Source organism: Psammomys obesus, unplaced genomic scaffold (genome assembly GCF_907164565.1).
Source record: "Psammomys obesus unplaced genomic scaffold, mPsaObe1.curated_primary_1811, whole genome shotgun sequence".
Taxonomy (NCBI): domain Eukaryota; kingdom Metazoa; phylum Chordata; class Mammalia; order Rodentia; family Muridae; genus Psammomys; species Psammomys obesus.
The window spans coordinates 4,849,779-4,872,362 of record NW_026592710.1 but is presented as its reverse complement, the minus strand read 5'-3'; the positions used below and the strand labels follow the sequence as shown (position 1 = coordinate 4,872,362).

At 46.0% G+C, this 22,584-nt stretch overlaps 1 protein-coding gene across 12 annotated transcripts in view; it reads right to left on the bottom strand.

Annotated features, from left to right (window-relative positions):
* Camta1 (calmodulin binding transcription activator 1) overlaps positions 1 to 22,584 on the bottom strand; it is a 791,014-nt gene that overhangs the window by 2,600 nt on the left and 765,830 nt on the right. For 4 of the 12 annotated variants that reach the window (XM_055615325.1, XM_055615331.1, XM_055615336.1 and 1 more), the window contains 12 exons: positions 21,694 to 21,890; positions 21,249 to 21,327; positions 20,263 to 20,578; positions 19,380 to 19,903; positions 15,727 to 15,914; positions 15,035 to 15,281; positions 14,232 to 14,303; positions 12,998 to 13,018; positions 11,536 to 11,729; positions 10,467 to 10,541; positions 7,970 to 8,000; positions 5,096 to 5,167 (listed from right to left, as the gene is read on the bottom strand). In XM_055615325.1, the coding sequence (XP_055471300.1) occupies positions 5,111 to 5,167; positions 7,970 to 8,000; positions 10,467 to 10,541; positions 11,536 to 11,729; positions 12,998 to 13,018; positions 14,232 to 14,303; positions 15,035 to 15,281; positions 15,727 to 15,914; positions 19,380 to 19,903; positions 20,263 to 20,578; positions 21,249 to 21,327; positions 21,694 to 21,890 (2,001 nt within the window). In that variant the 3' untranslated portion in view covers positions 5,096 to 5,110. Of the gene's footprint in view, positions 1 to 5,095; positions 5,168 to 7,969; positions 8,001 to 10,466; positions 10,542 to 11,535; positions 11,730 to 12,997; positions 13,019 to 14,231; positions 14,304 to 15,034; positions 15,282 to 15,726; positions 15,915 to 19,379; positions 19,904 to 20,262; positions 20,579 to 21,248; positions 21,328 to 21,693; positions 21,891 to 22,584 lie in introns of those variants that run through there. The other 8 variants (XM_055615332.1, XM_055615328.1, XM_055615326.1 and 5 more) reach the window with 8 other exon arrangements.

Below are 22,584 nucleotides of genomic sequence, written 5' to 3'. Positions count from 1 at the left end.
CCACTCCCTTTATTACCAAGTCATGGACCTTCCTAATTCTTGATTCCCTCCCATTCCAGACTGTAATTTTAAAGTTCATGTTCTTTCTCAGAGCTCCTGAATGGGCAGCAGTAGGATCAATACCAAAACAGGACTTTGTTTTGCTTATTGGAAATACTAGAATAAACAAATTTAAGTGAGACTGCTCAAAGACAGTCATGGAAAGCTCACACCAGCAACTTAGAAGGTGCTACTCCAATATACATTTTTCAATGTAAGACTTTGCCTTAAAAAAAAAAAAAAAAGTGGTGCCCAATGAGATGAAGTGTGGCACACTGAGACTGTCCCTCTGCCCTGACAATGGCAAGTGTATTAATGGCGGAATGGTTAGGTGCAAGGCAGTGCTTGCTGATTCAGGCAGTCTGCATGCTGCAGAGGAACATCTGTTTCCCAGCTGCCATGGAGGAAGGGTGAGCCAAATAGAAGCAACAGTTTCTGAGGACATTCCTACACTGCTCCAGTGACAGAAAAGGGAACATCTGATTGGCAGTGGGCTTATTCAGAAGTCAGTCAAATGTGGCCTCTGATTCTGTCTACGGCATCTCAAGGTATTTTAAGATATGCCAGTCCATTAAAAGTTATTCACAATGAACACTATTATTTTCTAAGTATACTTAATAAAACTCAGGCAAATAGGAACATTAGTGGGGGGAAAAAACCCAAAGTATTGCTGGATTACACAGGTTGGAAATGAATGGAAGGAAACAAATATTCTAAGCAATTTAAGAAGTTTCATATGTACAACCTTTCAACGGAAGCATTTCTTAGTGTGAAAAGCTGTTATGATTTCTTCAGAGAAAGAAGATACACTCTTTTGGAAGAAAAGCTTAATCATTTATATTAAATTGCTACTGCACATGAAAACTTGCTTGTCTAACTTACTGCATGCACCAAGCCCAGCTTAGCATGACTTATTTACAAATGACAGTATATCTCCCAAAGTGTCAAGCCCTTTTTTCTTGAAGCTACATTTAATGGCTTTTTCTGTTTGTTTTTGAGACAGGGTTTCTCTGTATAGCCCTGGCCATCCTGGAACTCACTCTACATACCAGGCTGACCTTGAATGCAGAGATCCGCCTGCCTCTGCCTCCCCAATGCTGAGTTCAAAGGCATGTGCCACCACTGCCTGGCTTAATATGCATTAATTGTTAAGGCTACCAAAACGAATTAGGTCCTAGGGTGTGGCATCACGTTGCAGAATAGGATAGTATATGATTATAGGCCTCTAATTTTGGACATGCATACTTGATAATGGCTTCTTAAAAATTGAAACATGCTATAAGTCTGTGTTCAATTTTTAAACATGCAGCATCTAGACTAACATCCCTTCTGGCTAGAATGATGCAAGGCATGCACGGATGCCAACCTCACTTCCAGACATGCAGTGTCTGTGCTCACGCAGACCCATCTGCTGAAGTCCTGCAAGAAGTGCATGCTATGTCAACACCAGGTGTTTGCACATCAGCACAGAACTCATTCACAGCATTGCTGCCGAGACTTCTAGAGTTTCAGGAAGTCTGAGCTCAATCTGATAGCATCACGGTAAAGGCAGACCTTCATCTTATAGAACCATCAGCAATGCTTTACACAAATAAGTTCATCACTGAAGTAAAATAAAAAGGAGAATGATATGTTTTAGGCAACTTCATACCAAAGAATCTGTAAGCAGTTGGTCGGAATAGGCCTAAGTTAACACTATTGTCTAGTCAAACTGCTCACCTTGGCTTCTGCACTTATCTCCTACCTGTACAATCTACTTCTTTCAGAGCTAATTAAAATGTCAACTAAGTTTTCACAAGGGTTTAAGTTGCCACATAATGAACGCTGAATTAATTATGAAATTAATGATGTTATCCCAGACCATTAATTTAAGGAGAGGGATGTGTCCACACACAGAGAAAGTCTACATAGAAGAAATGAAAACATTCCTATTTTCAGGTACATTAATTTCATCCCTACTGTACTGGAATAATAAATGACATGGAGGGAGTGAAATGGCGTAGAATTCTTCTTTCTAACCAAAGCCTGTTAGGGGATGAACTAGAGAAAAGGCGGTAGGGGAGAGAAGACTAATCATACTCTAGCATTGTTGAAGCTCTGAGCACCTGTGACTAAAATGCAGCCCTATCTCTGAGTTTTAAATACAGACTGTAAGAATCGTAGGAAGTAAGCAACCTGCCTCAACTGTGCAGCTGGTAAATGTACAGCAGCACCTGGAACCCCTGTCTGCTTGACCTCAGAGCCATTCTGCTCCACTCTACTGCTTCTAATGGGTTAAAAAAAATTCCTACTGTATTGTTTTTTTTTCCAAAAGACTTTAATAGGAAAAATAATTTTGGATCATAGTTTCAATGAAACTGACAATGATTCCATTTTCTCCATCCTAAGATACCATTCTCCATGAAGCACTATATTGAATTTAAGTACAATGTTATTGGGAAAAACATCCTCAAAAAAAATGCACCTGGTCTAACACAATCCTGGAACCCTGGAACACACTGAAGACACCCTGCTGACACCAACTTGCTGAGACAGCAGGAAACAGACCTGTGCCTGCTAGCCGGCTGAGATCACAAAAGGGGGCTTCATGCTACTTGAATGGATATTGAGGATGAAACAGGTGTCTACATTTCCCTTTAAATCAAACATCAGGCAGATAAAATCAAGCATTCAAGTTATACTGCCTCTAAAGAAAGACTATGTCTTTAAATTGATCTGGGACAATACCCTAAGTACTAAAATTTTTAACAAATTCTAAGGAACAGTTATTTTAAGTGAGTATTTCAAAGAAATTTTAAAATTTGATTTTGCCTTATAATTCACAGATACAATCATTAAAAAACATTTAAAAATATACCTTTATAACAAGAAAGCTCTGTAAATTTAACCATCATCTCCACAGCTTCCTCCTTGTTCACGTGTTCTCCATGAACTACAACAGACCAGTGCTTCTATACTAACTACCATGCCTGCCTGACATTCTTTAAGTTTTTTATTTTGGTGCGTTGAGTGTGTGTGATTGTTAGTGTGAGTATGAGTGTGTGTGCGTGCATGTATATGTGCAGGTACATGCACAGATCAAGGCCAGAGGACAGCTTTCAGGAGTCCATTTTCTTCCTTAATCATAAATTCTGAGGCTCAAACTCCAATTAGTGCAGAAAGCACCTGTGCCCACAGAGGCATCTCACTGGTCCTAAAAGGTTCCTAAGGTATTTTTCTATGCATCCATTATGACTTCTTCTTATAAATGTGTTCACATGACAGAAACAAACAAAAATCCAGTGGAAAAAAGAACTCATTCTTGTTTTACTCAAACCAAAATCAGTTGTCTGAACTGTTTTGCTTGGTATCACCTGTGCTACAGACACGTTCAGAACATGAACCTAGTAAACCCAGATCTGAATTTTTGAAGTTGGATTCCTACTTCAAAATATAGTACCTGTGGTTAACTATCGGCACCGCTTAGAGCACAGGTCCTCAGCTGACCTTGTTAGGTTTCAGCAACTAAAGATTGTTTAAGTTTGGGTTTTCTTAAAGAATTACAAATGTGCGGCTCACATAGGACTAAGAAAGAAGTGAACCTAGAAATGACCAGGTTACCTCCCTATCTACCTATGAATTAATTGTACTTGTTTCTGAATCCCATTACACAGAATACAGGCAAAATAGTTTTCCACGAAACAGGACAAATACAGGACAGAAGCTATGGTTTTTATATCCACCAGGCATTGCTTCCTCTTAGGAGAGTTACTTGGAGCACCTCTGTGTTTTTAATTATTGTGTATGTGTCTATGTGAGGTCCACACACAACAGTACAGATGCTCTCCCTAGGAGTTACAGGTGGATGCTAAGAACCAAACTTGGAGTTTCTGCAAGAGCAAGTTCTTAACCACTGAGCCATCTTACTAGCCCTGAAGACTGTATTTCTGACTCTCTTACCAGTAATTTGAAAAGTACTTGACTAGCTTGGTGGTACTGGAATCAGGATAGCAAGCCTTTGAATCGTGACCATTCAAATTACCAGACAATCCCAAGATTTTCCCGAGCATTCTAGGCTGCAAATAATTTCCACTGAGATACTATGGCAGTCTTCACCACAGACGAAAAGAAAGCTGCATCATAATGGACTGGAGTGATGTGTGAGCGAGAGCCCTGAAAGCCCACAGAAGCTACCGGGTTGACTCCATCAATGTCCAATGAGAATCCATGAATAAATGAGAGGCCTGCTTCAGAAAGTCTAGCGAACAATGGCTTTATGGGAAAAGCGTCAGGCAAAGCCGCTTCATTACATCTACTGGATGACGCTCAGCCAGAGAAATGCTTCATGAGTCAGTGGCTTTCAGCAGGCAGAGCCTTGCAGTGCTGGCCATCAAAAAAACCACAGGGCAGCCTGACGCTGCTTTCTGATTAGTTACCTGTTGCTCTCAGGGCTGCAACAGCTTGTGGGAAATTTAGGAAAAGAGAGATCTTGCCATATTCCAGAAATTTCATTTGGATTGCAAAACAAAAAAGACAGAGAGGCCCAATAAGAATGACAGAGAGCATGTTGTCTGCAATTTAACACACACCACTGAGTTCCAAAAATATTCATTTCCTGAAAGAGGCAAGTGAGACACAATTACTTAGAGATCCATGACTCATCCTCCATGACACATTCCACATCCATTTCTGACTTCTTCCTGGATACACGGGGCCACCTGGAATCCAAACCTCATGCCATATTTAACTAAAGATGTGGCAAACACATTTGTTGGCCCTTGGCAACTGCTGACCTTTCTACAAGGGTACTCCTTCAAGTAGGGCTAGAAAATGGTACCTTGTATAAAAGGGTACAGCAAAGCCAATGCTGATTTGTAACTTCCAGGACCTGGTAACAACCTGCTGCAGAGAGTTCACTGGGCTGCTCTGGAAGGCCAAGCTGCTTGGCTGAGGTCACCACTCACCAAAATGCTTGGTTGTTTCTCACAAAGTGAATCGTTTGAAAACCCAGTTCTTAAACACAGAGAAAAACCTGTGGTTTGAAAATTTGTGATTGAACACACTACCTCTTCTTCCTCTAACAAAGATTCTTTCATTTCAGTAGAGCCACACCCACCTTTGGTAAAGACGAGCTGTAAGCCAGTAATTTCTAAAAAAAAAAATAGGTTACTTAAACACTGAGGCTAATCATAAAGACCTTCCGTGACCATGTGCTTTCTGAAGCCCTCCCTGTTACCCCGTACAGAAAAAGGGGACACCTGTCTAGGAAATATAGAGAATGGCCTCTCTCACTTATGGGGGGCACAAAAGGTCTGTCCTTAAGACAGAGGGCAAAATCATTCTGTATCTGGAAAGAGGCGCTGCTCTGTGTTTGCACGCACTTTCAGCCATTTATGTCTCAATACCTTGAGGCCAAGTTGTTGTGTGACCCGGTGACTTGCTAGTTCCTTAACATGTATTTCAGTGGTTCTGCTGTAAAACTGGGAAACACCACACGAGGCACACCAGAAGTCCATGTGGAAAGCAGTACTTCCCTTCCACACCTTTGGAAAACCTTTAAAATCATAAGCTAATCGCGTGAATGAAAGTAAATGATAATTCATGTACACAACACGGGATAACAAACATTCCTCCCTTAACAGACTTCTGCGTCTGAGAAGAAAGAGAGCCAGGCTCCAAAGCACATGCCTATCAGAAGGTGCTGACGCCCTCTTCAGCTGTTACAGAAATCAGGAGTTCGGCCTGGTGAAAGGCTGGACACAGTGAACTGCACAGAGGGTGCTGGTGTCCTCTCCCAACCCTCCCCAGAGAGGCTGAAAACACAAAGACACAGTCGGTAGTTTTGGGTTACCCTGAAGCTGGGGTACTCTGCACTTGGGGTGAGCTTATGGTGCCCTAAATCTGCTGGCAGCGGTGCCTACCTTTGTGGAGGTCCTTCTGCTGTGGACCTAGGAGTTTGGCCAACAGCATGGCTCACTCTGCACCACAAAATGTAACTGTATATTTTCAATTGCTTTTCAACATATAAACCTCTAACTGGCTTGCTGTCCTTTACAAATTAACAAAATAAGCATGTTATTCTCTTTGACACGTCATCCCAGGACTGTACACCTGAGGGGATGCTCAGCTCCCAAGGAGAAGTTCAACTTGGGGATTACGAACGGGGTACCGCTGCAGGTTCTTGAGGAAGAGAGAGCGAGAGGAGACCTTATCAGCAACTGCAGAAAGCCATAAACAAGCCATCCCTCAGTAAAGAGTCGGATAAATGGTACCGTCCCAGGAGGAACCTGAAACCCTCTTGGCTCCTCTCTCTCCAGCTCCCTGCTGGCTGCGTGAGGCATGAGGGATGTTATGAAATTCCAGCGTCCCATGCATGAGTGGGAGTCTCAGAGTTCATGGCAGAATGCAGCAGGCACTAGAGAAATTAAAGTAGGGACTCTGGTTGGCACTGAAATAAATCACCTTCAGAAAATGTGCTCTGGACAATGATCATTATTAACATACCAGAAACTAACAAGCTTCAAAAGTGCGTAAGCAACCAGTTTGGATAGAATGTCAGTTCCCTTCAGCAGGCTCTACAAACTGCATTAGCATGCAAGGTAACCACTGAGTTAAAGTGAGTGGCATGCACTTGTTCTCTGGGAGGGCTCGCTGCTGCCTCCAAAGAAAAGAGGTGTCGTCTGTGTGCAGTGGGTGAGGTACAGCCTCTTCTCGTTTCCTCCTCTAGTCTGAGAGGCTCTACCACTGGGGCCGGAGCACTCTCAATGGTAACCAACGGTCTAACACTAAGGAGGAGGGGCAGCATAGCTGTGCTTCTGCTTTTGTTTGCAAGTTTCTCCTTCGGCAGCTACTCATGGTGGTTTGTTTTACTCCTGGCTTTAAAGCAGTCAGAACTGTTCTACACATAAATCACTACTCAGGAAAATTTCATAAAAATCCACTGCCATATCATCAAGTTGACATGGCAGCAGCCTGCAGAGGTTGACAGGGATAACCTCCCCATACACTGAAATAATTATGAATTATATTAATATTAATTATACTGAATTAATTACATAAATTACATTAATTAATTTTGAGAATTTCCTCTCGAAATGTTATATAAGAAAAAGTTACCAAAGTTAATCAAACTCAAGCCCATTGTTGGTGAGTTCTTGTCCTACCTTTTAAGAAGTTTTCTGACTTGTCTTTTGCTGTGACTTACAATGTCTTTCAGCTGTACTTGAACATGCTCTTGTGTGCAGCATGTACCTACAAACTGGGGTCCTATTTTCGGACTTTGGGAACACTTGGCAGTGTCTACTGACCTAGCCAAGACAGCTACTCCCAACTGTAACATGGAATCTCTAGGCTTAAGGTACTTCACATGTTTTTATAAAGAGTGACAGTTCCGTGTTGTGTATCTGTTGTATACTCAATGTCCTAGGGAGGCTCTGCAGGGGCAGCTCTGTATCCTGACTTACCTCACCACACAAAGAAAGAGAGGTTTAGAGACAGAAGCTCTAGGGCAGGGTGACAGGAAAGTAATATCTGTAAATTATTATTTTTTTAAGCTTAGCTTTTCCTAATGAGCGTTTCTGCCTTGAAAGTTTTGACCAGTTTGAGGAAATTTGATGTGGAAAAATACTGTAGTTACAAAACCACTTGCTGAATGTTTTCCTGTAACACAGCCTCATGGCGGCGGGGAGGCCTGTGTCCCGCCTAGCCTGAGCTGGGCAGCGGTGTCGGAAGGCCCTCCTTCCTTCCTCATGCACATGTATCTGACCGTCTCCTGCTGCATGAAACAGCAGTGTTAGTAGTCAGGGTTAGTTCTGAGTTTATTTTATTTCCATTCCGAATGGATGTGAAACTTACTGGCATACCTACGCTGCAGCCCCATGCAAGCAAGCAAAAAGCAAAATATTGAAAATGGAAGATAAGGAGAAACTGGCTAGCAGGCAGCTAAACTCACCCTTTTGTACAGCCTATGGTCCACCAGGGGGCTTTAGACAGTAAAACAACACCAGAGAGCTATTAGCATGTGAGGGTCACAGCAGAAATCTTATCAATAGCTTTATGTCAACCAAAGACACTACCAAGTGGTTTCTCTTGTTGGGGAGGACGAGGAGGGTGATGGCAGGGGATGTGAAATGAGCAGGAAGAAAACCCACCAACTTATTTTTAAAAACCACTGGGATCACATGACTTAGAAATGGGACTCCTGATTTCTGAGGCCACTGTCTACCTACCTTGTTGAGAGGGTGTCATGAGGTTTTCTACCTAATACAGACTGTAAGCCTTCTAAGAGGGAATAAACATGACAATTCTGCTTATGAAAGTCACGCTAAGTAAACCAGATGGGTTGCACACATCTGAGGGAAAACACAAGTTTAAAAGAACCCCCAGGAGAGAGACCCAGGACTTCATCAGGCTCCATAACGAAATTCATCAAATAAAGATGCAAAAATGGAAAGTGAGTAAGTAACACAGTGCACAGCTGGGATGCAAAGGCTCCTGCTGTTTGACTGCACATTTTTCTACCGTCTGACCGAGGGCCAACACAAGAGCAATGGGCTTTGTTTTGCTGCAAGCTGTGAGCACGGCGCCCCAAACCTGATGCTCTCTTCACAGGAGACTTGCCATCCTCACTGAGGACAGGGTGGTTAAAATACATTCAAGACAGGTGAGATCTTGAGTAGATTTCTCTCTGCTAGTGTAAAGAGCAGGATTCCTCTGTCTAGCCTGTTTTAGGAATAGGTCTTTTAAGCGAACTTGTTTTAACTATGTTACTCTTTGACTCATCCATTGTAAACAACACACCCTCAGAAGGAGGACTTTGGAAGTTCAGTGACAGGCTTGGGGGGGGGGGGGCTTTGCTTCCGCTGCGCCTCTCATATATGCTCACACTCAAGAGAAGACAAAGTGGAGGAAGCACAGCACAGTCTAACCCGTGATGCTCTGCTTTCTTGGAAATGGCCTCAAGGCAGCATTAGGGTCTGGAGAAGAACCAGTCTCTAGCAGACTCTGCACCATGGGCTAAGTCTGCTGGTCCCTGGGCTGGACAGTCTTTTGGGGCTCTCATTCTGCAGACAAAATAAAGGAAGAAGGGACTGTGAACATGTGAGGATGTGAAGAAAATGACCTAGGGAGTCCATGGTATTTTACCAACTGAAGAAACTCAGCTATTCTACCAGGTCACAAGGAACTCAAAGACATGGTTTAACAACAGACTGGCCCTGGGGAGACTTGCAGAATCACTTTCATTATGTGAAAGCCTACCTTGTAGTTTCCTATCGTTCCTGCCAGGACTTCCTTAGCAGGCTTATTCACATTTGTATTTTTATGTGCTAGCTCTTAGGACAGGAGGGGTGGAGGAGGGTGGTGGAGGAGGACCTTGATCCAAGACATCTCATCCAGGGGATGCACCTGCCATCTAAGGTCCCTCTAGAGATGCCCAGCATCCTAACACTCAGTCTTTAAGGTTTTCTTTTACTGTTGATGTCATGGCTATACGTTTCTTTCTATGGTCACACAGATATATGTCTGTGTTATCTTAAGTAAGTGTGTAAGTTCCCAGTTAAACTTTAAGTTACAAAGGCAAAATATTTTCAGGGATTAGCAACTTAAATGGCCTGAGAAGTAAGAAAGCCTGACATGAAATCTCTGAGGAGTGAACCTGAATGCAAAGCTTTGGGGATGGTTAAACAGGAGAAGTAGAGAACACAGAGCCAGCTCAAGAGCCAGCTCTCGCCTGCAGACTTGAGCTGCTGCCCAGAAACAACACACTCTGCCTCAGTGCAGCTCCAGACTTGATTTACAGAGAGAAAGCAAGACTGTCCCTCTCCAGCCCGAGAATTCTATATCTTGGCCAACAAAGCTCACATTTGAGAAAAACCCCTCTAGGAAGGCTCCATGAGAAGATGCCATATCCTTGGGGACCAAGAGACTGTCTTTCCTCTGTGTTCCCTGCCCTCACCTTGGATCAAATCCAGCTGCTCTCCGGTAAACTGAATGGGAAATGCTATCTTCTACACACCCAGCAGGGGGCAGCAACTACTTAGAGTAAATTCCACATGTGAAAACCTGGGTGGCATTTAAGGGTTTTCTCCTCCTCCTTGACTTTCTGTGTGGATGTCTACTTGCAGAGTGAGGAACACAATGAAGACCATAATGCAACTGGCACATAAATGATAGGTCAGAGATCTGAACTAAAAGCTAGTCCAAGCCAAATACATTCGTGCCCAAATCGCAACAGAAAACACTGCTGTGGGTCTCCATGGTCACACACACCCTCTCAGGTCACTGGAGCCCAAGTGGCAGTGCTTACAGTCCCAGCATCCCACCATGACCTGCAGTGCTTACCCCATGCTTGCTGGAGGCTGTCAGCATTACACAGACCCAGAAAACGGTTAGAAAGGTTGGGACTGTTTTGTTACTCTCTGTGAACAATATGTAAGGACTTGGTGTACCTGTGGCGACAGCGACGTAGAAACCTCATTATTTTTCGAGCAGCTTGGTCCTGCTTTTTGGTCAGCAAACTGCTCCTGAAAAAGCCAGAATATTATCGTCACAAGAAAGGTTCAATAAAGCTGACAGTGCAGACAGTGAGAATTGGTCTGGTCTGCACTGGGAGGAGACTTTCAGTTAAATAGCATCACAGATTCAACTGGAAAGCACACGCTGCTCCCACAGCACTGCCATCGGCCCGGGCCTCTCCCAAACCTTTGTTTTGTTTTCTTTAATTTGTTTGAGACAGGGTCTCATGTACCTCAGGCTGGCATCAAAGCCACAGTGTAGCTAAGGCTTTTGAACTCCTGGTCATCCTGCCTTCATCTCTGAAGTGCTGGGACTACAGGCATGTGTTACCTTGACCTGTTATGTGATGCAAACAACTTTGCACATGCCAGGCAGGCACTCTGCCAAATGAGCTACGGCCTTCTCAATTTTTAAGGAGACAGTATGAAGACTAAAAATAACTTGGTCCCTCCCTATGTTCTTACAACTTATTATTTATCTGGGGTAAGACAGGAGCCTGCTGTGTAAGCCAGGTGGGCCTCTAACTCACAATCCCCTCAGCTGAGAGTGTTGGGATTACAGGTGTGTACCACCACACACCCAGGTCTTTTCCAACTTTCTGTGGAAATGGGCCTTCTGGCACCAGCCAGACTTCTTCAGCTGAGGACTTAGTTCTCAACTTGATACTATCTTGGATCTACTTTCTACTTTTAATCTTTAGCCTGCTACTCTCTAAACCAGAATCACTGAGCCTTCTGGTTCAGAACACTGCAGAATGACTCCTCTGTAAGTTCAAGTTTTGGTCCTGACACACTGTGATTGATGCTAAAGTTGGCCAGTGACATCAAGTAACACCATGTGGCAGTCAGAAAAAGGCTCCCAACACCACAGGTACTGCTAGACAAAGCCACAGCGCCTTGCCTATGCTGGACAGAGTTGCTGCCAGCCCTCAGGCCCTGCCCAAAGGCATGCATAGGTGGCACGCCAGAAACGTCCCCAGCAAAGGCTGCAGCCGTGAGCCACCTGAGCTTCTGCTGTACGATGACCGCGGTCCTGCGCGCTGGCCGTCTCCTGCCGCATCTCTTGTAGCTCCGGTAGAAGTTCTGAATCAGCACAGCAGCACGCCGGCTCTGCTGGAACCGCTTCTGCTCGTAGTAGCTACGAAATTTGCTCTGGATGAGGATGGCCGCCTGGGTCATCTTTTTGTAAAGTGCATACTGCAGGGGACATAGAAGGAACAGGACAGTAACAACAGGAGCCGAAAGTCCTCTGAGCCTGGGAGGCAAGAACTCCTCCTTCATTCCTACCCTAGTCCCTGCTGGGGCTGACCACAGATGCCAACAGCAGTCTTCCAAAATGGAAAGAACTACTGTCAGACCTGCTGCACGGTACCTTCATCCTTAGTAATGTATTTTCCTCTCATAAGGGAGATTTCCAAAAACATTTTAAATGTAAAATTTTAAGTTGTTTTAAGATGAATTTACTATTCAATTTAGGAATATTTTAACTCTTATTATGCCTCTTGATTCTATTCATATAGAGAGCTATCTAGCAGTCAGCACCTCTTTGTAACTAATTTGCTCCATACCACAAATTTCTGACAGAGTGACAAGGTCCCAAATACAAGGCTTATCATGAAACGCTGACACTTTTAAACCATTTCACCCTGCAAAAGATTAACACTCATCAGACCCACACAGCAGCCTTGAGATAAACCCTAGAAGGCTGCCAGAGAGTTGTGGACTGCGTAGGAGCCAGGGTGAGAGGCCCTCAACCTGACCTGCTCCACAGCTACAGGTCCAAGGGAGTCACAGTAGTTAGGCCTGGCTTCTGCATCCTTCTCGAGGCCCTCAGGACACAAAGCTCACCACTGTGCTATGTGAGAATTTCTGATGCAGTGATGAAATCACACGAAGTTGTTGTTTACAAGAAGGCAACTTATCTATTGTTAAGACGACAAACTACTCAGAACCCCACCCCATGCCTAACTGCATCCCTAGCCGTACCTACGCGAGGGAAGGAAGCCGATTTCCTAGAACACTCAAAAGCAAATGTCTCTTGTCTCTCCTAACCTGCTTTAGGGTCATTTCCATCCATCCAAATGTCCTTTAAGGTAACTGCATCTTACAGAGCTTCTATAGATCTTGTCACTGTGGCCTGAGCATAGTGCATGTACTGGAACCTAGGGCCACGGTGAAGTCCATTCCAGAAAACAGGAATTTACTTAATAGCTACTAGGTTCAAAGTCACTGGCTTGGATGGACTGACATGGCCATGAAAACATCCACCTATCAAAACTGTCCAAGCCCACTCCACTAGAAGACCACAGATCCCTGAAGACAGATGTGCTGTCTCAGGCGGCTTGGCAAAGGAGCATTATGCTTGGTGACTGTGCCTTCTTAATGACCCCTCCTTGTGGCTGGGATGGGTGTGAAATTTGTGACTCTGGTGGAATGGTTTGTGAAAGGACTCGGTATGTCGTTACCTTCAAGGCTATCCATGTCAGCTTGGGGAAGAAACAGAAAATACAAGATTAACGTTAGATTACTGAATATAGGAAACAACCCAAAAAATGCAAGACCAGCACAACTCCCAAGCAAAACCAAAGCCAATAAAAAGGCAGCCTGGTTAGATCAAAGCCTTCTACCTTCCAAAATACCATTCTGACAGTTCCACAATTTCCAAAGGTAATACCTTCTACCTTCCTAGCCACAAACAGCATTTACTCAGCAGGGGATTTTTATTTCTCCTTTTAAAAAATAAATACCTGTTGCCATCACAGCCTTGAAACCTCAATTCTGTGTGATATAATCGAGTGCTAATGTGGAGCCTGTTCACCAGTCACAGAGACGACGAGACTGTGGTGTCAGCGTTTTACACAATAAACCTTCAGTGTCTGGGATCTCACACTCAACTGGCCAGAGCTGGAACCCTTACTTCCTTGCTCTTGATAGTTTAAAGGAGAAACTTGGAAAACAAAAGCAAACAAAAGCAACCCATACTATAAACCAAAATCCTGGGTCAGAGGATAAAACGGGACCCCAAATTTCTCTGCAATTGCCACACAAGTTAACACACAATATCCTTTACATAACAACCTAAGGTTACCCAAAGTCAAAGAAAGTAAGTCCAAGGTTTTCTTTCTACAACCTTTCTCAGAACCAACAGCATGTACATACATGCCTGTGTGTGTAGGAGTGTATCCAGGCTGGCTTTGAACTTGCCATCCTCCTGTGTCACTCTCTGAGTGCTGGGACCAGAGGCTTGTGCCACTGTTCCCAGTAATAGGCCCAAATTTTATCAGGTACTAGTCTAAACTCAAGGAGGGAAGTTTCACTATTTTTTGACCACCTTGATATCTATAAACTCTAACATTTGCTTAACTCTGCCTGCTTCTTCCTCTGAGAACAGACATAAAGCTGCCTGAGTAGCTCTGAGGCTGTGGCACTCCTGGAAGGCTGCCATACCTCGCAAGCTGTGATGCAAGCAAGATCTCCACCAGAGCAGCCTGCCTTTCACCCTTGCCCCTGTCAGCTACAGCTTGGAGGCAGACTGCTGTCTTCTTTTCTCTAGTTCTCACTCATGGGAATTCAAGTTAGGTCTTTGTTATCAGGGGTTGGATGTGGTACTTTTTAGCCAAACTGCACAGCAGCACCCTCTGAGGCCAGGGCTGCTTAGACAGGTGCCCTTTCCTTCTGAGACACACAGCTGAGCTTTACCTGCTTGTACTTCCTGTAACATCGCTGAATGACGGCAGCAGCCACTTCTTGCTGTTCCCGCAAGGGTCTGCCCTGAAAAGTAAAGCAAGGGGAGATCAATAACAAACTAAGTAAGAATTGTCAACACACAAAAAATTAGAACTTTTACTCATGTCATGCACCCATCCAAGAATAAAACCCCAGGTTTACTGAACTTCACTGATAATGATCACTATACATTAAGAAAAATAATTTTCAGGCTCAATCTCCAATTACTTTTGCTTTTCAAAGTCAAACCATATTTGGATGTTGGGAGACATAAAAAACATGCATTTAAAAGGTCTTTTTTTTTTTTTTTTTTTTTTAAACAAATTAGGTATTGTACTACTTATCTTTCAGGCTCTCAGCAATCTTTCCTAAATAGTTCAACTACTTTCCTTTTTCAACAGCTTCAGACAGCATGATAAGATTGTTCTAGGAATGTACAGAAGGTGACGGAGTCCCACCCTGCCCCCTCCCCAATAAAAACACACATCTAAGCTTATCACTGAGTTCCCAGAGGCTTTCGACAGCCCACAGTCCTCAGGTCCCTGGGGCTCAGGGAAGCCCACAGTCCTTGGGCCCTGATTTAGGTCATGAATCCTTGTAGCCAAGGTGTCATCTTATCAACAATAAGATGATGACTGCCCTCCTACTGGTTTTATTTGACTAAAGCTCCTGAAAGTTATTATGATAATAATACAACATAACATCTTCCAATAAATATTTTATCAAACCACAACGCACAGGGAGGAAGAGCTGGGATACAGATACCCCTCTATTACCTTGTATTTCCGGAAGGCTGTCTGGACAAGCCTGGCAGCCTCATAGAGTTCTCTCTGTTCATGGTCGGACAGCGTGAGCTGAGCAAGCTCATTCTCCACCTTCTCGCTGGTGGACGCACTCAGGAATTCTGACCAGTCTGCTGCAGAGGGAAGGCTGGGTTTCTCAAAAGCCACTTCACTGACTGGGGAGCCTGCAGGGCTCAAGCTGGCATTGGAAGAAGGAGTCAGCGGCTCAGTGTACGCACTCCTGCAAGGGGAAAAAGAGACGGCGGTTTAAAGGCCACAAACACTGTCCATTACCTAGTAGTTTATGAGACAAAACAGGATCCACCTGAAGCCACCCTGGGCTGTTAAGAGGCCTCTATCGGTTTGTAGGATGCTGAACACACTCAGGACTTTGGCTGCATCTCCGTTAAGTTCATACTGAGCACCTATCATCCATGTAGCACTGTGCTAAAGGCCAAGCCCACTGAGGACACTCCCTCCCTCTAGGAAACTTCAGCCGATGTGGGCATATCAGCTGATATGACATCTGATAAATGCTGATGTGGGAGGAAGTAACAGATGGAGAGGGCAGAGCCAGGGTTTGGAAATGGCAGAATGCTATGTGCCCTCCTAGTGAAAGTCTCTCTTCACACCTGGCCTCCAGTTAAACCCAGGGCAGAGAGTCCCCAACTGCAAATCTTCCCAACCTGATGTGGGCAGCACTGGGCAGACGGTCAGCATCAGCTAGGTAACTGGCCAGCCAGCTCATTGTACTGCTAATGGTAGCCGGATCTGTTCTCTCCAAGGCTGAGGACTCCACGGGCACAAAGTTCTCCTGCTTGATCCGGTCTGGTGTGGCCTCGATAATGTGCTCCGCCAAGGTCATCATGTTTACCTGCAACCAGAAGGCCACAGAACACCAAGCTTAGAAAGAAACCTCCAACCCACTTTATTGTCCTCAAACCTTGTACAGGAAAATGGAGGCAGGGCAGGAGGTGGGGAAAGACAGCCAGTTTACACCTTAATCTGATACACTCAAACAGCATTTTAAGTTAGTATGTGACTCACCTTGAGGCCTAATTGTCTTCTAATCATAGTCTGGCCTCACACCTTGGTCACCTCTAGTGGACTTCTGTCTTGGGCCCACTGTCCACTATCAGCATCATGAACCATTAGGGAACTCACACCTGGGAGGTTCCAGGTAAAACACCATCTTAATTTTAAAACATTATTCCACTTGCTTATGTGTCTGCACATGTGTGGCCAAAGGACAACATGCAGGAGTTAGCTCTCTCCTTCTCCTATGTGGTACAGGAGACTAAACTCTGGTCAGCACGCTGTGCCATCTTCTTGGCCCTAAATATTGTGTGTGTGTGAGTATATCCTGTGTGTATGTGTTTGTGTGTATGCGTGTATGCATGTGAAAAACAGCTGCACACGGCCCAGAAGAGGGTTTTGGATCCTGTGGAACTGGAGCTGTGAGCCACCCAGCATGGCTACTGAGAACCAAGCTAAGATCCTTGGCAAGATCAATGACCTCTCTAACCTTTCCTGTCCCTAAGATGTAATCTTGTGTCACATACATCAGACCACTCTCCTTGTTCCTTGTCTGGGGAAAACCCAGTGCTGTGGACAGCAGCAACCTGCTGAACCTCGGGCTCAGTTACGCCTACCCACTTCTGGATCCCCTAGACTCAGGGGAAGGGTTATGGCTCAGTTCTGGGAAGTGGGACTGCACACCACAGAGTATGAGAACATGAGTCTAACCCCCAGCACCCACAGAAAAAGGCAGGTCACAGTGGCGTGTGCCTATGATCTTAGTGCTGGGGAGACAGAAGCAAGAGGATTCTGAGGGGCTCAGTGGCAAGGCAATCTATTCATTAGGTGAGCTCCGGGTTCAGTGAGAGCCCGGTCTCACAGTGCCAACGGAGAAGCGATGGCAGAAGACAACTGCCGACCTCAGCCTCTGCCCACCCTCACGCACACATGCTGAAATAACACTGCATTTTTAAAATTTCTTGTACACCTCCTAAAAGTGGTGATAAAATGCGACAGTTTAGGTTTTCACTAGGCACTCTGGCCTCCATGAATGAGTGATCTGAAAGGAATTCCACAAAAGGAGGAAATACCTCAGAGGGTTACTGTGCTAGAGCCTAACGCTTTTGCTCACCGGTTGCTTTCCCAGCCTGCGGAGCGGTTTGGGGAAGCTATGAATCCTTTAGCAAGTAGGGCTTACAAGAGGGGAGTAGGGCTGATGGTGACTGTCACCAACTGAGGCCTCTGGGCAGGTCTGCTGAGGATGGTTTTGATTGTGTAAATTCATGAAGGCAGACCAATCTTTACTGTGGGCGGGGCTGACCCCTGGGCCGGTACCCTGGGCAGTGTAAGATGGAGAGAGTGAGCTGAGCACAAAGATGCAGTCACTGCTCTGAGGCTCTTGACTGTGCTGTAAGCTCCTGCTGCCGTACTGCCCAGCCACGGCAGACTGTGGCTTGAATGATGTGATGAATAAAAGCCCTTCTCCCTCAGGTTGGCTTTGTCAGGGTATTTCACCACATCAACAGGAGGAGAGCCTAAGACACACACTGTTACACTCAGGCCTTATAAGGCCTAGCTCCATTTCTGGTTCCTAAGTGCGCTCAGTAGCTCCCTGCCACACCCTTCCAGGACCATAAACTCTTCAGCTGGTTCTGAATCAGGTATTTTGGTTGCAGCAAAACTAAGACACGGAAGATTACATCCCAGTCAGATGAGGTTCCCAGGCTCTGCACTGCCCTGTTCAGCGGCGGCTCACGCTCCTGCTGCCATGGCTTCCCCACTACAATGGACTCTACATGCAAACTGAAGCAGAATCCTTCCTCCTTTCCTCCCTCCCTCCCTCCCTCCCTCCCTCCCTCCCTCCCTCCCGTTAGCTGGTTTTGTCACACGAAGCAGAAAAGTAACTAATACAGGTTCCAGCAGGAATTGTCCGTACGAAGGACTAGGCAAACTCTCCCAGGCAGAGCGGAGCCAGCTACCTGCGCAATCGGAGTTTTATCGGCTTGCAGATACCCTCCTCCCTTTAACTTTGGGCACGGCTACTTTCCTGCTCTTACAGCAGACCTGTGGTTCTTACAGTTTCTGCAGGAACCACAAAGCCTAAAAAGATTCATCACCTGATCTTTACAGAAAAAAGTTCATCAGCCTTTTGGCTACATTATTTGACTTAGGGTGGGCATGACAGGACACACCTGAAGCCCTAGGTACTTGGGAGGCTGAAACGGGAGGATTTTAAGTTTGACACCAGCCTAGGAACTTAATGAGACCATGTCTCAAGATAAAATTTAAAAGGGGGCTGAGGACTGTGCTCAGTGGAGAGTGCTGGCCTAAGACATGTGAAACCACAACATTATTGGATTTAACCTGGTGGGCAGCCTCCTGGCTACAGGGTTGCTGGTAAATGAATGTTGGGGTCTCCTCTCTGTCAGGAGTAGGGACTCTACTAGTAATAAGTATGCACGCTTCTTCTCCTTCACAGAATACCAGAGGCAGAAAGCTCCCCCAGGGCGCAATGCTCAGGAATGAGTGACTCAGCAATTACACCTTTGTTGGACCAGCTGGCAGGCACATGGCCTTCCTAGACTCCAGCCTCACTCCATAGGCATGGCTGTCCTAGATCTTTCCTTTTGTTTTGGGTTGCATCAACAGGAATCTGTAAAGAGGCTGGGGAACAGAGCACAGAAAACCATGTTCTATGGCTCCCCTTTTGACTGTTTCTGCATATCTGAGCGATGGATTCTGCCTAATAGCCTGATGCCTTGTTTAGTCTATGACAAGTTTAGTGCCCTCAGAGGACTCTGCTTCCTGTGTCCATTACAAGGGCAGCCAGTTATTAGCCCTAGAGGTATTTCACTACATGCCATATGAGCCTCAAGCCACAGATGCCCTTCACAATGGCCAGATGACGGCTGTGCTAGTCAAAGTCACTCAGATAATCCAAATCCTGTCTGCAAGCTTCCTTGCTGGCTATTTTTAGGGCCTTGACTCTGTTATAACCAGTACTGAAAACAGCAAAGCTGTCACCTTGCAAGGAAAACACGCAATTAGAGTGTCACGGAGTTTAGTTCTTGAAGGGTTGGAACTGAGGGGAAAGGCTTTGCCAAGGGTCTGTGCTCGGGCGCTATTCACAGCGCCTGACTCGAAGAAGGAAAATGTGGTCCATGGGAAGCAAATACTCAATACTCCTCTGCACAAGACCAGGCTGCAAACCCTTCCTGGGTGGGGGAGGGGATGGGGGGGCGGTTAGGAGTGTGGGCGTGAGCCATACATTGAGAGCCACCGTGAGGCTGCAGCTGCTGCAGGCTTACCTGCTCAGTCTTACCTGAATGTCATCCATGGGCTGGGAGCACTCCTCGCTCTCTGTACTATCCCGGTAGGCCCCCATCTCTGTGCTCACCGCCTCTCTGTTAGCCATCATCAGCACGCTCATTGGCTCCCTCGGACGCACCTGTGGAGGTGCCGCGTCCTTCACTACACTGGCCCCCTTCGGATTCCCAGTCACCTGCACTGTAGACACACCAATGTAAAGACCTTTGGAACTCCACTTTACTACAGGCTGAGATGCAGACGCTGGGGATGCTGCAGTCTCTGGAGCGGGAGGGGAGGCTTCCCGGCTGGAGTCCCTCACTCCTTCACTGGGGCTCATTGTCTTGGGGGAAGACTGCTTAGAACTAAGGCTCTGCTTCCTGATATTTGGCTGCTCCAGACTCAGTGCAGTGCAAAACAGCTTCTCCTGCCTTGCCTGGAAGGACTCAGGGTTCAATTTATGCTTTTTGGGAGCCGGATAATCTTTGTGGCTCTCACTGCTGTAGTAATTAGAGGGCTCAGACCGAGGTCTTCTCAGCTCTGAAAAGTACAGTAGAAAGGACAGTCAGGACAGGAGGTAAAAGCAGGAATCCTAAAGAATTAACACTTTATGCCTGGAAGATACACAGAGCGAAGCTGGAGGCAAGGCATGCTCCTGAGGGTGAATATTCCCAGCAGCACTGGCTGCACTCAGACAATCCTCCTCCAAAGCTGTGCTTCCTGTACAGACTCTCCATACTGGGAGGGTCACTGGCTATTCTTAAAGGGCAATCGGAAACGGCGTTACCCCGCCCAGCCCTTTTATGTATGTGAGTACTCTACACACTCTTCTAAGGGAAGCTGCAGAAAGCCAGTGGGGAAGCTGGCAGGTTCCAAGACACTACCCTGTGAATTGGTACCTGGATTGGTACTTGCGATGACAGTGACTCCTTTGGGTATTTCCGGAGAGCTCATGGCCTCCCTCTGCCACTGGGCCATCCAGCTGTCTGTGCTCGGCTCTTCGCTTGGGGCACAGTGGATCCTGGGAGTCTGTCCCAGCTGGGCCTGCTCATCTCTCTGCAGGTGCTCCAGACACTCTGCTAATTTCACATGGCCCCTCGACCTGGCGATTCCCAAAGGCAGCCTTCCCAGAGAGTCTGGGATGGAGATGGCCCGACGATCCCACTTGTACAGCACCACTGCCGCTTCCAAGTGCCCTAGGGCACAGGCCCACATCTGAAAGCCAGGAAGACACATCAAGGACCTCAACAGGAGGTTGAAAACTGATTTCACTTCCACTGTTGCTAGCAGCAGACACACTGGTCTTTGTTGGCAATCTCAGGGGAGCTGCCAGATGAACACTGCCATTACAATCATCTGCAACAAACATTCGACTCGGAAGAGAAGTAGCACCCGACACTCCCCCAGAGTTTAGAACGTCACTTTCCTGAATCAGTTTAGAATTTACCTTTGTATATTTTCGGAGAGGGTTTCATACAGCCCAGGCTGGCCTTGAACTATGTAGCCATGGGTGACCTTGACCTTCTGAACCTCCTGAGTCCACCTCCCTGAAAGCTGATGTTAGAAGCCTGCACCACCAACATACTGTTTTGTGTCTCATATTTTAAGTGACACTCTCAGATCCCATTGGGAGCTGGAGTACAGTGTGTACCGTGCCAGTGTACGGAGGTGGTTAAGGGACTAAAGAAGCCTCTTCCACCCCATCTTTTTTTTTTTTTTTTTCTTTTTCTTTTGAGACAGGGTTTCTGTGTGTAGCCTTGGCTGTCCTGGACTCGCTCTTGTAGATCTAGCTGGCCTTGAACTCAGAGATCTGCCTGCCTCTGCCTCCTGAGTGTTGGCTAAAGGTGTGCACTACCGCTGCTGGGCTAATGAGCCTCTTCCTTACCAGAGGAGTACAGGAGAAATGGTCCACGTTCAGGGGATCAACTTCCAGCTCCAAATCAATGCTGTCCGCGTGCTTTGTGCTGTTGGGGATAGCACGGAGGTTACCAAACGCTAACCCACGGGAAAAGGAAATGCCAGCATACACAAAACCCGTGCAAATGAAACCAAACTGGGCACCTAGCCTCCGAGGTATGAGAAAATAGGGTTCTGGAAGTCAAGGGTATTCAAGACTCCATCTGACAGAGGCCCAAAGGAAAGAGAAAGTCTAACGTCTCACAGCTCGCTGAGGAGTCTAGGGTACAAGACACAAATCTCTTGGGAACTGTCCTGGGAAAAAGCCGTGGCTCATAGGCTGGGACACACTGAGGAACTGTATTCCTTTCCACAAGCAGGAAAGCCCAGGAAACTGAGCTGTGAACATGGCCGTCCTTTGCACCTGGCCTTACCGCCATTTGATGAGGGTCTGGATCAGGGTGGCGTAGCCCTGCGCAGCAGCCAGGTGTAAAAGGGTCATTCCACGGAAAGTCTTCGAGTGGATCAAATGCTTGGACTTGGCCCAGCACGCTCGGCTCATCATCTTCTCGCAGACAACCACCACACGACTCTCGAAGCAGCTCCCAAGGGTTCCAGCGCCAGAGGCACACTATGTCATGAGAAAGTACACGTTACATCCAAGGCTGATGGCCCTCTACCACACATGGGAGACCAATGGCGATTAGCAGTCAGTAGAAAACAAGTTAACAGTGAAAACAAAGAAATGTTATGAAACAGAGAAGGGGCTGAAGGTAAAGACACCTGCTGCTGCCAAGCCTGATGATCGCAATTTGACCCCTGGAACCCACGTGGTAAGCTTCCCTCTGGCTTCTATGCACACACGAACACACGCTCTATTTATTCGCAATTACATATATATTTATTATAAATGTGTGCATACTTAAAAGAGGGCATTCAGTTCCCTGGAGCAGGAGTTACAGGCAGTTAGAAGCCTCCCATCAAGGGTACTGGGAACTGAAACTGGGGCCGACCCAAAGAGTAGTATGAGCTCTTATCTGCTGAGCCATCTTTCAAGTCTCCCTAATAATTGTTTTTAAAAGAAATACAACAGACAGGCCAAAGGTCTCAACTTCACAAAGAGAACAACAGGCAACTCAGGAATGCTGAGAGGGAGAAATGTTCTTCCTCAGGGAAGAGCACACTGACTGGTTAATGGTCAGCACTGGAAACAAATAACGTTATATAAGCTGAGCAGGTTGTATTGAGGTGTATGTACTGCATGTTATGTTGTTATAAACAATGATGAAAATCTGAACCATTCTATTTTCCCAATAAGGACTCAG